General features: G+C 38.0%; 1 protein-coding gene across 3 annotated transcripts in view; it reads left to right on the plus strand.

The window, feature by feature from the left end:
* Nucleotides 1-13,987, plus strand: part of RET (ret proto-oncogene) — an 80,092-nt gene extending 66,105 nt beyond the window's left edge. For 2 of the 3 annotated variants that reach the window (XM_027700152.1, XM_027700154.1), the window contains 7 exons: nucleotides 850-1,064; nucleotides 1,175-1,297; nucleotides 3,387-3,457; nucleotides 7,370-7,507; nucleotides 9,401-9,500; nucleotides 10,870-11,017; nucleotides 12,913-13,987. In XM_027700152.1, the coding sequence (XP_027555953.1) occupies nucleotides 850-1,064; nucleotides 1,175-1,297; nucleotides 3,387-3,457; nucleotides 7,370-7,507; nucleotides 9,401-9,500; nucleotides 10,870-11,017; nucleotides 12,913-13,070 (953 nt within the window). In that variant the 3' untranslated portion in view covers nucleotides 13,071-13,987. The remainder of the gene's footprint in view (nucleotides 1-849; nucleotides 1,065-1,174; nucleotides 1,298-3,386; nucleotides 3,458-7,369; nucleotides 7,508-9,400; nucleotides 9,501-10,869; nucleotides 11,018-12,912) is intronic. The other variant, XM_027700153.1, reaches the window with a different exon arrangement.
* The last annotated feature ends 2,238 nt before the right edge of the window (nucleotides 13,988-16,225 follow it).

The following is a 16,225-nucleotide window of genomic DNA, read 5'->3' on the forward strand; positions in this document are numbered from 1 at the left end:
GCACGGCAACATTCTCTTCCTTTTGCATCTGCAGTTGTGCAGCCTAAAATCACAGTATGGATTCTGCAACTCTGAGCAAAGGCCTGCCTTCTTTGCCACCCAATTCTGTTGCACTTTTAGTTGTAGACAGAGATTGTAAGTCAGGAGTGAGTCATCTCTGAGTCTTAGTAAGGTAATGAACCAGTGAGGCGGGTTATTTTTTTTCTTTTCAGTACAATGTATTTTTTCATCCCAAAGGAAGTGAAATTTTTCTGAGTCATAGGCTTTTAATAAATATCAAGTTAATTCATTAGTGTCTGAGGTGGGAGGGCTTTGATAGAGCAGACAAATGTATTTAGCATTAAGGCACTGAGTAGGTATTATTCATGTGGATAATGGGGAGCAGAAATTAAGGGATTGCAATGGCAGAATGTTTCTAAGTGCTCTCAAAAGGCACCTTAAATGCAATGCTGGAATTAGCAGATGATTTGAGCTCAGTATCACAAGCTCAAAAAATTATTTTTATTTTAATTTTTTTTAAAGTTTCTCTAAGTTACGCTGTTTCACAGATCTGATTTGTAAGAAGGTTGTCTCTTTTTTTTTGGTCTCAAATTATCTAGATGAGGGAATATAGGCAGGAGCCAGCATTCTGCTTTTATTTAGGCTGAAACTCACTCACTTTGCATAGAGGATGTAAGCTAAAAATATTCTCATTCTCTGGCTGATTCAGTGCTTTTTACATAAAGGCCAGAGGTGTCTGGAGCCTCTGTTCAAAACAATGTGCTGACTAGAAGAAACTTTTTTGAAAAAAAACCCCATAAAATGGTTATCTATTAGTTGTTTACTTATCCGTGTGTTTGTTTCTTTCAGGCCCGCTGTATTTAATTGTGGAATATGCTAAATACGGCTCCTTGCGCAGTTTTCTCAGGGAAAGTCGAAAAGTGGGCCCAAGCTACGTGGGTGGTGATGGCAACAGAAATTCAAGTTATTTGGACAACCCTGATGAGAGAGCCTTGACAATGGGAGATCTGATATCGTTTGCGTGGCAGATATCCCGCGGGATGCAGTACCTGGCAGAAATGAAGGTAGGGCAGTGTAACAGTGCTTGTGATAGACACATGTGCTTGTGATAGACACGTCAGCACTTGGTTCCTCCACAAGAAGCATAAACACTGCTGTTGTTTCCTTCCAAAAGCTTGTGCATCGTGATTTAGCAGCCAGAAATGTGTTGGTGGCAGAAGGGCGCAAAATGAAGATTTCTGATTTCGGCCTCTCACGTGATGTGTATGAAGAAGATTCATATGTAAAGAGGAGCAAGGTACAGTGCACATTAAAAGCAGTACTGAAAATTATTACCTAATCAAGAAAATTAATTTATACTGCAGCACTTGAGCATGGATGAAAAAGATAATAGCTATTAACTTAAAATAATTCTCTATTTTAAAGAAATAAAAATTAAGATGAAGCAAAATCATTAACTTAATCATTGGGACAGAAATATATATATATATGTGTAAAAGATGCATCATATTTAAGTCACTATTAGCTCTTCCACTCCTCATTTATCCAGTCCTCTCATTCCACTCCTTATTTATCCAGTTCCTCATCACACTATGTGAAAATACAAACAAAACCACTAATCTTTTTTCTTTGTCTCTTCCTATTTATAATTAAAAATATAAACAAAAAATCTCAAGGAGTTGAAAAAAGTAAAATCAATTTGTATAAAGATCCTAATTTTAGAAATGATCACTTCTGCACAGAAGACCTGAAGCAAAGCCCTTTTAAAAACATTTCATATGTATGAAAGATGCCAAATATTAATCAAAATTTTACATCACAGGTCAGAGTAGATCAGGAGCTCATGATATCTGTCAGAGGTTATTTAAAGTAGTTGTGTTTTTCCTGCCAGAGTAAATTATTGTTGGGTGCCTAGATAAAGTTCTGCCTTCTCACAGTGCTCATGGCAGTAGACAGCATATGGTAACCTTTCACCTGTAGGAATGTGAAAGGAAATCTGATGGAACGACAAGTTGTCATGTCACTACTTTCCTGCAAAAGAAACACTTGAGCATTATAACTTTGAGACTAAGAAGATAAGGCTTGCCATTTAATTATTCTTTTGAATACAAAATACAAATACAGCAAAATAAATCCTGCTTTCTGTCTGTTTTCATCCACCTATCTCTGACATCAGAAGAATTTCCACAAGTCAGTCCCAGGCTAGACCGTGATCTTCATGAACACAACTTTCTATTGACTTTATCAGATAAGCACTGTTGGTTCAGTTCCCTCTCCAACTTAATATGAAAGAGTTGCCAACACAATTTTTGCATGTAAAAATGTTAGAATTTTATGAAAAGATTTCCATAAATACCATGCATTTTTAGTTTAGCTTTCCCTGTTTTTTCAGGCCGGTTTGTGTGAATGTTTCATATTTAGAAGACATGGTCTTATGTAAAAGGGTTTTACCATGTTGGTTTAGCTGTTTTCTGATATGTTTTTACACTGATCTGTACCAGTTACTCTGTATTTTAAGAATGATGCATTCACATAAAGGCATTTAGGCAGTTTCATTTCAGGTGGTGGGGCATGATATACTGAATGGATATTTCATCTTTACTTCTGAGACACTCTTTGCCTGTAGTATTATTCAGAGCCTAGCAAGCATCTGTCTGCTTGGATGGGGAGACAGGGAAAATAAAAAATTGAGAGGAAGGCAGAAGGATAAGTTTCAAATCCTACTGAAACAGGTTTTGCATAGATATATATGAATTTCATGGGAACTAAAAGTAAGGCATACGAATGCTAGTCATATTGCAAAGGTTATGAAACATCTTGAAATTTTGCAAACCTAGATTTTCATGAATATCTGGGGCGGATTTCTGAGATTTTCTCAGTGAATTTCTACCAGTGAAAAGTAGCAATATGTAGATTCCATTTAGAAACTAGTAACCAAATATGACTGTCTAGGTTCAGTTTTGAAACCAAAGGTATCTAGGTGCTCCCATTTATGCATCATCCCTTATATAAATGAGATAGCTCTTTCTCTTTAACCATCATTCCCCATCATTTTTGCATTTGTACACTTTGAAAGTTCTTTGTTAAGAGGAGAGTTGAGTTTATCTGACTTAAAACTGGTGACCACCTGCAAAAAAAACCACACCACCTTCTTGCACATAATGAGATTGCTAAGTGGATGAAATTAAATGAATGAGTGATTTTAAAAACTCTTACAATTGTCCTCACTATTTTTCTTATGAAATGCCAAATCATCAAGTCCATTGAAAAATGCTATAGTATGGATGGAGTATCTTCTATCATTTTGAAGATAAATACCTTTTTTTTTTCACTAGGAAACTTAATTTTCTGTCCAGTAATTGCATTGTTGCTTTTTTACTTCCTAGGGTCGAATACCTGTGAAATGGATGGCCATAGAGTCCCTATTTGACCATATCTATACAACACAAAGTGATGTGTAAGTGTAAATCCTTGCTTACTTTCTGGTTTCTGTGCTTGTTTAAGAAGATGAGAGAGGAAGCACAACAAGGTACATAGGAGCCAGACTGGTTCCTCTTGCAAAGAAACATGAAAAACACAGTTTGGATGGCACCATCAACTGGAAATGATAAATAAGATTTTTGCTGTTGAATTAAATATGAATAAAAGATTATCAGAGGTATTTATGTACATAATTCCTGTTGAAATCAACAGGGGTTGGATGTGTCCATGTGACACGATTGCCTTTGAATTTATAAACACAAATGATTCGTCTTAGCTAAAGGTAATAGCTGTACCTGAACTTCTCAGTTCTGTTCATCACTTGTCTGTAACACGTACTGGCAGGTGAAGGGTGGATTGGAAGAAGGGAAGAAGAATTTAATGCCTGACCTCACTCCTATTGGAATCAATGACAAAACTCCAATTAATTTTAATGACAGTCAGTTCAGACCTTAGGGGAACGGTCCAGTTCCAGTGCCAAGATACAAGTTCATTTGCATGATTAGGGAAATAGAGACCCTGAAGATGGATATGCTGCTATCTCCACCTGTGATGATGAGGTGACAAAACAACCACAGCTGAGCTGTTTTCACGTTAAGATCAGATACTTGCATTTCTTTCTCTGTGGGGTGAATGATGCTTGTGATTTCACCAGGTAGACACTAAGTATTATTTATTTAGGAGAAAAACCTCTAAAGGACTGTAAAAGCAGCAGTACTTATGCCTGATTTTCTGCTAGGCAGCATTTTGATACCTTTCAAGTTTCCCTTGAAAGAGAGGACTTGACTAAAGTAATGTTTTAATTACACTCAAATGGAGAAAATATACGAATTCCAGTGGCATTGCACTTTGAGGGGAAAAACACTTTGATAATAACAAATGTCCAGATAAGCACCTTTTGATTTGTACTTCGAAAATAATTACATTTATTTTTTTACTCTTTTCTCTGCAGGTCAGAGCAGCTTTAGTGAAATAAAGTATTTTGCATGCCTCGGAAATTCCTTACAAAATGAATTTCCAAAATATTTTCCTTTACTTAGTTTCAGTTGGAGTAAGAAAAGAAAAAAAGATCGGGGTAATTCTTGAGAGAATGTCACATTTACTTAGATCCACTTCCAGGTTTTTCTGGGTCTCTTTTTATCCTCCTCAGAGCATCCGTTGTGCTGACTTGCTTCTTTAAATCTACTTTTCTCAGAGAACTGTTAAAATTCCTTTAAAAACTTCTTAGCATATTTTTAATTTCTTCATTTTCTTCAAAACAGTTTTGTCACTATGGTTTGGGGCCAGAACAGATTGTGTTGTCATGTAACTGCCTCTTCTTTGATTGCTGATTGATCTTCTGGATCCAGTATCATTCCTCCCCATTTGTTTTCCTGACGGGCTGTTATTAAGTAAGCCCAGGAGCCTGTTTCTTGTACGACGCCACGCAGAGATTGCCCGGTTGGCATCAGGCAAGCTCAGAGCCCTGGGTGACACAACACGCTGGTGCTCTGTGGCTTTCCTGCTTCCCAGGTCTGGGTTGGTGTCTCTGTGTAACGCTGTGCTGATTTACCAGCTTTCCTGGAGATGCATCAGGCGTTCTAAAGAGAGCACTGCCTTGTGTTTTGTGGGTCTGCTTCAGTACAAGGGCATAAAGGCGCTAAATATCTGCACAGGCTTACACGGTGCCTTTGACTCACTTGGTGGGGTCACCTTCACCGTGTCATTATACATTAAATAATCTAAGGCTGCTGTACAGCAGCTCCTAATTTAGCCAAGTTCCTACAGAGCAGAACCAAGGCCATACAGAGTTGCAATCCAAATCCTCTCCAGCACTGGATTCCACGGATGCCAGTTCAACAGCAGCAGACTGATCAATTAAGTACTTTTTTTGCATCATTGATTGTTATTTTTTTAGATAATAGCACTCACTGAAAATATTATTTTATGGATATTCTTTGTTGTTTGTGGTGATGCAGTTATATTTTAGATGAACATATTATTCATCAACCATTCCAATATGCTCTTTTTTCTGATATTTTGTGTTTCTATTTTCCAGCTTTCTAAAGCTGTTCTATATAGTTAGTGGTTAGCAAAGCTTAATAGCAGTACCACTTGCCAGCATTTACAAAAATCCCATTTTTGCTTCAGAGGTCGATGACATCAGTGGAAAGCAAGCATACTGTCTTCCTCTTTACATACTTTTCTTTCCTGCCTTCTTCTGATCATGTTTTTATTCAGCAATAAACATAACATAGAGGAAAATTTTTCATCCCTCATTTGTCCTCCCACAGTATTTAATTTGTATAATAATTTTGAAGGATTGCAGCATTCTATAGCATTCTATTCTAATACATCCATTTACTAAACAACTTTAATTAAGAAATTATTCATCTGATCTCTCCTTCCATAATTCTGTAAAATTCCTCTTAAGCAGAAGTGGATTTTAAAAATAAAGCCTGCTATGCTCCAAAGTTTATTTGAATTAATCATGGACAGAATTATAACCTGATGGTAGAGCATAATTGGCTTCAAAAAGGGTATGAGGAGAAATATTAATAAACTATATGAAAATGCCATAAATATTCATAAGCTTTCAAGAATGTGCAGAGTGATTAAAAATTAATTCAATGAATGGCATTAGGGAGAAGAATGGCAGCATACCACTTAGGACTGCGTGAGAGTCACTTTGGCTTCTCTGATCATTTTGAAAGTTTTATTGCTGTACTTTTGGGCTCATCGTTGTTCTTTAGAATGTGAGAAGCACAGGTGGAATGTAGTCAGACAGGAGGTGAGGTATTTGGCTAACATTTTGAGATGGAATTTTCATAGGGAATTAGACACCCCTGTTTGGTTTGGCAGTAGGTGTGTAACACTTCCTAAAATTTTCTTAGAAGTAGAATTTACAGAGAAATTACCAAAGCTAACATTTTTTCATAAATTGTATGCAATTTTGCTTCCAGATGAATCCCATTGAGCATTTCCTTTGAGTGAAAAAGTGTTGGCTAGTTTCCTTCATTTTGAACATCAGATTTTGTCAGTTCTGTCAGTTGAGCAGATTCAATGTAATTTGTAGCTTCTTTGTCTCTCGAAAAAGCCTTTCACTAAGGAAAGGGAAGCATTTTTGCCTCTCTCCTCCTGGCCTACCCTCCAAAAATGGACTAATTCTTCTAAATACTTCCAACCTATTGCACAAGGTCTTTTTGTTTGAGCTCCGCAGTAAAGTAGGTTTATAAATTCACCATTTCTTCTGTTCATTATAGAAAATGGTTTCTTCTGTTCTATGTCAAACTTTATTTTAGGCATCTGGTATTTCCAGAATAAATTCTTCCCTCTTCATTCATTAACTCTAAGAAGAAAATTAAGTCCTGAATCACTGAAATGGCCCAACAGACCAGCTGATATGGTTGAAGTAAATACATTGTGCTGTCTCATAGTCGAGACAGCAAACCAGTCCCTTGGTAACTGTGTAAATTTAATTTAGACAGTTATTTCTGATTAGGACTCTAAGGGCTAATTAGGGATGTTAGACTCCCTCTATAGCCAAAGGAAAAAGAGGGGCACCTGCAGGAGCACTGCTTAGAAGAGGAGCAAGCCTTTGGGCTGGGCCACCATGGGAAGGACTTTCCGCTGTTTAGAGAAGATGGGCCTTCCCAGGATATAGTTAGCTTTTCTCAATGGATAAAAGAGGGGTTTCCATTTTCTCTTCTATTTTGGTTGCTAACCTGTTCAATGAACAGTATTTGGGAATAAGGATGGCCCTATTTGTATCTGTACAGCCCTTCTGGCTTGGCAGTGTCTTGAATTTTGTTGGGTTCTGAAAACAGTAGAAAGAGATCTGTTGTGTGAATGCCACACTAAGCTCATGAAACCCACCACCATAAATAAAAGCTCATTTTGTCTTTTTCAGGTGGTCATTTGGAGTTCTGCTATGGGAGATTGTTACTTTGGGAGGCAATCCCTACCCAGGTATTGCTCCTGAAAGACTCTTTAACCTCCTGAAAACGGGCTATAGAATGGAGAGACCAGAAAACTGCAGTGAAGAAATGTAAGTAGCTCTTTATCTGATTAGATTCATAAATGTTAATAAATGCGCTTTAAAAAAAAGGTTTAAATAAATACCACATAAATACTATTCTGTATATCTCAGAGATACAGTCAAAATATGTAGTGCTTAAAAGAACGTCATGAATTAGTGAACGGTAAAGTGACGGAAAAAAATTGCCAACAAAATCCTTTCAGCTACATCCAAAAATATTTGTAGGATATTGAATAACATGATTGCCAAACAATTAAAAGAGTTTGAACATTTAAAACTTTTGAGGGTGGGGGAAGGAGGAAAATTTCATAAAACACAGTGGAAGGTGAAATAGTCAAGAAAATATCTTTGTACTTTCCTGCAAATGAGACAGATGTTCCATCCATAGTCATTGTCTATTAGTTGTCCTGGCATTACAAAGGAGAAATGATACCTTGACACAGAAATCTACACTCTAGAAGATATAAATTTTCTGTGACTTGGTAAGCCCATGGCAATTTCTTTCCCATTTGGAGACAGTTCATAATTTGTTGGCTGATTTATTAAAACATTCTCAATATGAAATATAATTTGTCTGTGGTCTTCCATGGCATTTGGAGATGAGGCATGATTTCTGTTCAGCCTGCAAATCTGGTCATGGTCGTGGTTGTTTTGAAAGTTACCAGGCTGTAATCACTGTGACCACTCTTTTGACTGATTTTCAATTGGAAGGATGCTTTGGCCACATCTGGGCTGAGAAAATACAGTATAAATAATAAATCATTTTTTTTTAATACCTAGAGAAAAAACATTAAGCATTTATAAATTTAGAGCAGTGTAGAAGTTTACAAGTGTGATTAGCAGGTACCCTCTAGGAAATGTATAATATTTAATTTTTTCTTTGTTTCATCTCACCAGGGAATAAGACAGTCTTCAAACATGTTATATCATTGATAATTATTAGGTTAGGCAAGCTGACTGTCTCTGAGTTTCATTTTCTTATTCAAGCCACATCATGGTTTTCTGACTTTTTTCAAATTTTTCTGTGTTACTCAGAAAATTTTCTGACAGCTTTTGAAAGCCCACTTTAAGGACCATTTTTCTTAAATTGCATTCTCTGCTTTACCCAGTCAAGCAAGAGAGATCGTGGATGAAAGCAAAAAATGCAATGCTTTTCAATAGGTTGCTCTAGTTCTCATAGCCAACTGTTTCACAATTAGAGCACTTACGGGACAAGATCACTTAGTCCTGAAAACACCTGAGCTAGAAAAACAACATGAACAGCACAGGCTGGAGAGTTACACTTCCAGAACTTGGCCAATGTTTGTCTGATAGTCACTCCACTATAAAACTTTAATTCTGTTCCCTTCCCTTTTCACACTGTATGCCATAGAAGGCAGTTAAAGACAGAATAAAACCAGATGTAACCAAATAACAATAACAGAAGTAATCAAAAGAACATTAGTTTGTGCAAATAGTCTTAGGGTAGACTTCACTTTGAAGAAAAGTTTACAGAAACTTTTGAGAATTTAAGCAAACGAAGAACAAATTTCTACTTTCTGGTATAACAGCAGAGTTTTTCAGGTTGATATACAAATTTCTTTGGTGTCATATGCAAACAAAATTGAATTAAATCTGGCCTGCTGCCTACACATGAGGTGGTCCCTTCAGAAACTGAAAACAGAGAAAGAAACCTAAGACTACAGTCCTTCAAGGACAGCCAAGTGCATCATTATTTAAACTCATAAAGACTCATGGAAATAAAAGCCTATTGTTGTGAATGTCAGTTGTTAACTTAAGGGAACATTTAACAGAACACAGCAGAGATTGATGTACTTGTGGATGGCCTTCATGCCACAGTTCAGCTTCAGTACCCCACTTCTAACAATTTTGGGTTTTTTTCCACCTTGTGGCGGGTCACAGGTACAACCTCATGTTGCGCTGCTGGAAGCAAGAACCTGATAAAAGACCAACATTTACTGAGATCAGCAAGGAACTAGAGAAAATGATGGTGAAGAGTAGGGTAAGTGTGGAAAGCATGAATTTTGAAAGTTTTTGGGATCATCTGAGTTTGAATGTACAGAAATAATTATTTTTATTTTAAAGCAAAGTAATTTATTTTTCATCAAATCTTGAAGCATTTACATATCTAGTTTCTTAAAGCATTTCACGCAATCAGAAAACTGAAAGCTGTATAATCCCACCATTCTAAGTTACTTTAGAACTATTATAATCCTGTATAGAGTTTCTTTAAATGAGTGGATACTGAGGGCTAAAAATAAGTCCAAGTTGTATATATTTATAAAATGTATACATACCTACTTGCACATAAAAACATAAATTTTTTTTTTCCATCTAATAGTTATGGGGAGAGAGGCAGTTACAAATGACAAGCAGAGGAAATAGCAGTGACTGTTATCATCAGATTTGAGAATTTACATTGGGTGCAAAAAGAGCTAATAAACAAGTGGGAACAATTGGGTTCAGAATGTGAATGTAAAAATAAGTTCTAAATTAAAAATGGCAAAGTGGAAGGTCCAGGCTGTACATTAAATCACTCTGATTTATCAACCACTAACTTATAGTTGCTGAGAATCTGTATGCAAAAGATATGCATGTCCACTGACAGACTTGTAATACAGAAGCTGGCAAGTTTTCTGAAATGATCATCATAATTAAAACAAAACCAATCCAAACTAGAACTTGACAAATTAGTCATTTTTCTTCTTGCCTTTCTAAGTGACAAATTCTGAAGATTTTTTCCCTCATAAAATTGCGTAACTTCATCTTTTAAAGTTCAATTTCAGTAAATTTCCAAAGGAAAAGCCATTGTGAAAGCAAAAACTATATTTCAGATTAGTTGAAAATGCTTCATGTTTCTTTTTTTGCATCAAAGCAATTTGGCAGCATAGATGAAAACCAACGAATTCTTACAGTTGACCTAAATATTTACTTTTAGAACAGCATCAAAAGCTTTATTTGAAAATATTTTCTTGTTATATAATAGCTTTTTTAAAATGATTATGAGATCTGAGTACCTTCTCTTTTATGCATGCATATGTATCTACATATATGTATTTCAGGCATATGTATCAGGCATACCAGAAACTGAGAAAAAGAGAAATCAAAGAAATCAGCACAGCCCTTCAATTTCTTGGGTATTTTCCTGATGTGCAGAATGAAGTAGGGGAAGTATTAATATGTCCAGTGTCCAGGCAAATCAGATGCTTCCAAAGATCTCTGGCTGTGGTGCCAGAGGTTCTAGCAAAAGACAAATGCAGTGGGGTCTGTAGTTCCTTGTTGTAAAGAAAGCAAATGCACATTTAGCCCTTATACCCAAACAGCAACACTGCCACGTACATTAACCAGCTTTTCCTGTATTCACTTCTTAGGACTACTTAGATCTTGCGGCTTCCACACCTTCCGATTCCTTACTTTACGATGATGGGCTCTCAGAAGAGGAGACACCTCTCGTGGACTGTAATAATGCTCCCCTCCCTCGAACCCTCCCTTCCACATGGATTGAAAACAAACTCTATGGTAGAATTTCACATGCATTTACTAGATTCTAGCAACACACACAAAAAAAATTGATTTTTCTTCTGCACTGTTCTCAGACTCTGTAACCCCATTACAGTGTTTCTTGTCTGAATGAAGCCAATCAAAATTTGCTTGGAAGCTTCTTTTGGGTTTTTTTGTTTGTTTGTTTTTTCTTTTGGTAAATGTCAAAGTTTGCATCAGGATCATCCTTTAGTCATTTTGCAGCTGTGTTTAAAATAAAAATTTTTAAAAGGATGTGAAAATAAGTAAAATGACTAGATATCATACAGTAAAAGAAAAAAGATCAGGGAAGTATTCTCAGGGGAAATATAAAATGCTAATGAGTATCTAATTCAACTATCCTGTTGGGGGAGGCTAGAACATTTAAAATATGTTAGATTCTGCACCTCTAATTTAAGCAATAGACTTTTTTTTTTTTTTAAATACTGTTTCTTGCCATAACTCAATGATAGGACCCATCTGCAATATTTTTCATTTATTAAGAAGGATTTCTAAATTTCAGCTGCTGTTAATACATTCTGGATCCATAAGCTGAAATGTATTTAATGTATCATAGGATGAAAACAGAGTATTATATACAGAAGGTAGAAATACTGTATATAAATATTATATGCAGACTAAATTGACATGTAAATTCCTTTGAAAATTTAATTAACAATGGACATTTTGAAACTACACTCAGCTGTTTTCACGTCCTTTGATTTGTTATGAACATGTTATTACTAAACCATGACTGAATGATGTAGCAAGTGTTTTTAAAAAGAACATATGCTTTCATATTGTGATGGTGAGATGGACAGTAAAAATGGTTCTTGCCAAAACTCCTACATTTTGTCTCCTGATTAAATATTCTACATGGTTTTAGATATTTATGAACATCACAGATACTTTTTTCATTCTTCAAGCAGTACGACTTTTAAAAAGTTGGATCTTTTAGTTTAAAAGTTGCCATTAATACATGGCTCTGGGTCTATTTTTGATCTATACCTTAGCTATTATTTTCTTCATTAGGTTTCCCCAGCTCACATTTACTTAGTGGTCAGATTGTTAAAAGAATGAAGTAGCAGGTAAAGTTGCCACGAGGTTGATGGCAGATGCTGCATGCTTAATAAGCAACAAAATCAGTTTTCTGTTTTTTAAAATCTCAACCCTGGTATGGTTCTGTGCTTGTACAGCTGAATCAACATGGTGCTGAGCACTCTGTCCATTTTGGTAATTGCTTGTGCCTGAACTGAGAAACAGTTTCTGGACTCAATGAAAATAATTACAAGCCTAAAATAGACGTTTAAATGCTGAATCAAGACAAGAGCGCTCAGGACTTTGTTGGACTTTACTCAGTTGTGCTCCTGGGATTTCCTGAAATTAAGCAGGGGATCCCTGGTGAGGGTGTGAGAGTGTCCCCAGAACCTCAGTGAAGCCAAAGGAAAGGCGCCCATTTAAGTAAATGGAAATAACTCTCAGTCATTGGAATGGACTTTGGATCCTGTCCCAAATAGGTTTATTAATTATTGAAGCATTTCCTGTACAGCAAGAACTTCCTCTTGCAAAGCAATACATTGCTATGATTGTTAAAAAATAAAATTGTGGAAAGTTGGAGGCTCATGAGAAGAACAATTCTTAGCTTTTTATTATGCACATGTGCAATGTATGCACACAATTTTTTATCAAGTAAGCACTTTAATTTTTCCAGGGTTTTTGCCTACATCTGAATTTGTGCTTCAGGGATTTCAAAACATCATTTATATTAATTGATTTGGGACAAAATCCAGTGGACTGGCTTAAAATATTAAAGGGAGTTTTGCCAAGGGCCTTACTGTCTGCACATGAAGTTATGGTTCTTCAGTGCAGAAAAAATTATCTGTTTTCATTTTTAGGCATGTCATACCCGAACTGGCCTGAGGAGAGCCCCGTTCCACTCACAAGATTCGATGGCACTAACTCTGTGTTTTCAAGATATGCAAATGATAGTGTATATGCTAACTGGATGGTTTCACACTCAGCGGCAAAATTTATGGACAAGTTTGATAGCTAAAATTTTCTTTGTGAAAGGTAAAGGACTCCTGAGGAGAACAAAGAGGCAAAGAGTGGGAAGTCCATTGGCTCGTTCTTTGTACAGTCAACAACTAACTTTTAAATTGGCAAACCCTTTTATTGGTAGTTTTTAAAATGTGTTATTCATGCTGAAGACTGTAACTCATACTTTCCCCTTTCAGAAAACATATCAAGCTGGATAAAAGTTGTAGTTCCAGTACTTCTTTCTGGATTGCCATTTTGCCTATGGTTCCATTTGGCAACTTCTTACTGCAAATGGCCTCGCACTTCATCCTCGATGTTTTTTAGACTAACCATCCTGTGTTACAGCTTTCTTGGATGGTAAAATGTACTTGAACTGCTACTTTTATAGTGGCTGTTAGAATACGACCACTTGATCTAAGCAGGAAGCACAAACAATATATGGAAAGGAGGGGGGAAACAGGCTCTGAAATTACTGAGAGCTTGCTATCAAATGACGTGTTACAATGATGTTGGCAGTAATGAAGCCTGTATCTTGGTTTGGAAGCAAACATTAAGTAACTCAATAGAGGACTTGAGATTCAACATTTGAAGTCTTGTAAAATGTATTGTCTTGTCTTAATGAGAAGAGAACTTGTTTTATTAGTCTTAACTTCTCTTACCTTTAGCACAATGGAGATAAATTTGATACAAGATAAGTTGTATAGACTGATGGCAATCAAGAGTGTTCATCTGACACAATTTACTTTCCATCACCTACATGTTAGTAATGTTAAAAAATACGATCTTGTACAATCATAATTTCTCTTATAAGTTATAAATAGGCTATACAGTCTTTTTAGACTGGATTCATAGAATTGAATAGTAGCATCATGGAATGATTTGGGTTGGAAAGAAACTTAGAGATCATCCAGTTCCACACCCCCCACACCCCCCAGCTGTGGGCAAGACACCTTCCACTAAACCAGGTTGCTCAAACCCCCATCCAACCTGGCCTTGAATGCTTCCAGGGATGGGGCATCCACAATTTCTCTCTCTCTCTGCGCAACCTGTTCCAGTGCCTCACCACCCTCACAGTAAAGAATTTCTCCCTAATACCTAATTTAAACCTGCCCTCTTTAAAGCCAGTCCCCTGTCCTATCACTACGTGCCCTTGTAAAAACTCCTTTCCAGCTACCCTGTAGGCTCCCTTCAGGTACTGGAAGGCTGCTCTAAGGTCTCCCTGAAGCCTTCTCTTCTGCAAGGCTGAACAGCCCAAACTCTCTCAACCTGACTTCATAGGAGAGATGCTCAACCCTCTGATCATCTTTGTGACCTTCCACTGGACTCACTCCAACAGGTCCACCTTCTTATGTTGGGGACCCCAGAGCTGGATGCAGTATTCCAGGCAGGGTCTCACAAGATTAGAGGGCTCGAACCACCTTCCTTGACTTTCTGACCACGACATGCAGCCCAGGACACATTTGGTTTGTTGGGCTGTGAGAACGTGTTGCCCAGTTGTGTTTAGCTGCTCATCAATCAAGACCCCCAAGTCCTTTTCCCCATGGCTGCTCTCAATCCATTCTCTGCCCAACTTGTATTTGGGATTGCCCTGACCCAGGTGCGGGATCTTGTCTTGGCCTTGTTGAACTTCATGAAGTTGCACTGGCCCAGCTCTCGAGCCTGTCAAGGTCCCTGTGGATGGCATTGCTTCCCTCCAGTGTGTCGACTGCACCACACAGCTTGGTGTGGTTGAAAAACGTGCAGAGGGTGCACTGATCCCACTGTTCATGTTACCAACAAACATCTTAAATAGCACCTGTCCCAGTACTGAACTCTGAGGAATACGACTCGTCAGTGGTTCTCCTCTTGGACATCAAGCTGTTGACGACAACTCTTTGAGTGTGACCATCCAGTCAATTCCTTATCCACCGCGTGGTCCATCCAGCAAATCCATGCCTCTCTTGTTTCAAGATAAGGACGTCATGCAAGACGTTGTCAAATGCTCTGCACAAGTCCAGGTAGATGGTGTCAGTTGCTCTTCCCTTATCCACCAGTGCTGTAATCCTGTCACAGAAGGATATTTGTCAGGCTTGCCTTTAGTGACACCATGTTGGCTGTCACCAATCACGTCCTTATTTTCCATATTTTCTTATCAGGTTCCATGGATTTGTGTGCCTTCAGGTTCCTTAGATGGTCTCAAACCTGATCATCTATGGTGGGTAGTTCTTTATTCTCCCAGTCCCTGCCTTTGCCTTCTCAGCAGAGTGACTTGGGCCCCAGTGGCTGGAGCACTTGCTGGTGACAACTGAGGCAAAAATGTCATTGAGTACCTCAGACTTCTCCATGTCCCAGATAACCAAGTCTTCCAGTTCCTTCTGGACTGGGCTCACATTTTCACCAATGTACCTATAGAAGCTTTTCTTGTTGCCCTTGATGTCCCTGGCCAAATTTAATTCTGTCAGAGCTTTAGCTTTCCTAACCTGATCCCTGGCTGCTTGGACAATTTCTCTGTATTTCTTCCAGGCTATCTGTCCTTGTTTTCATCCTCTGTAGGCTTCATTTTTCTGTTTGAGTTTGTCCAGGAGCTCCTTGTTCATCCACGCAGGTCTTCTGATGCTTTTGCCTGACTTCCTTTGTTGAGATGCATCTCTCCTGATCTTGCAAGAGATGACACTGGATATTAACCAGTGGGCCCCTGGGCCCCTCTTCCCTCCAGGGCTTTATCCCATGGTACTCTACTCAGAAGATCCCTGAAGAGGCCAAAGTCAGCTCTCCTGATGTGCAGGTTAGTGAGCTTGCTATGAGCCCCCTCGCTGGCCTGAGGATCTTGAACTCCACCATTTCATGGTCACTGCAGCCAAGGCTGCCCCTAAGATTCATATTCCCCACCAGCCCTCCTTGTTGGAAAGAACAAGGTCCAGCATAGCACCTTTCCTCGTTTGCTCCTCTATCACTTGGAAAGGGAAATTATCAATGCATTCCAAGAACCTCCTGGATTCCTTATGCCCTGTTGTGTTGTCCCTCCAATGGACATTAGGGTAGTTGAAGTCCCCCATGAGGACTTGTTAACATGAGGCTGCTCCTATGTGTGTGTAGAGGGTCTCATCCACTCAGTCTTCCTGGCTGGTTGGCCTTAGCAATCCCCCACTAAAATGTCCCCTGTCCCTGCCCTCCCTTTAATTCTGACCCATA

This window comes from Neopelma chrysocephalum, unplaced genomic scaffold, assembly GCF_003984885.1.
Source record: "Neopelma chrysocephalum unplaced genomic scaffold, ASM398488v2 Primary Assembly neopelma1_143, whole genome shotgun sequence".
Lineage (NCBI taxonomy): Eukaryota > Metazoa > Chordata > Aves > Passeriformes > Pipridae > Neopelma > Neopelma chrysocephalum.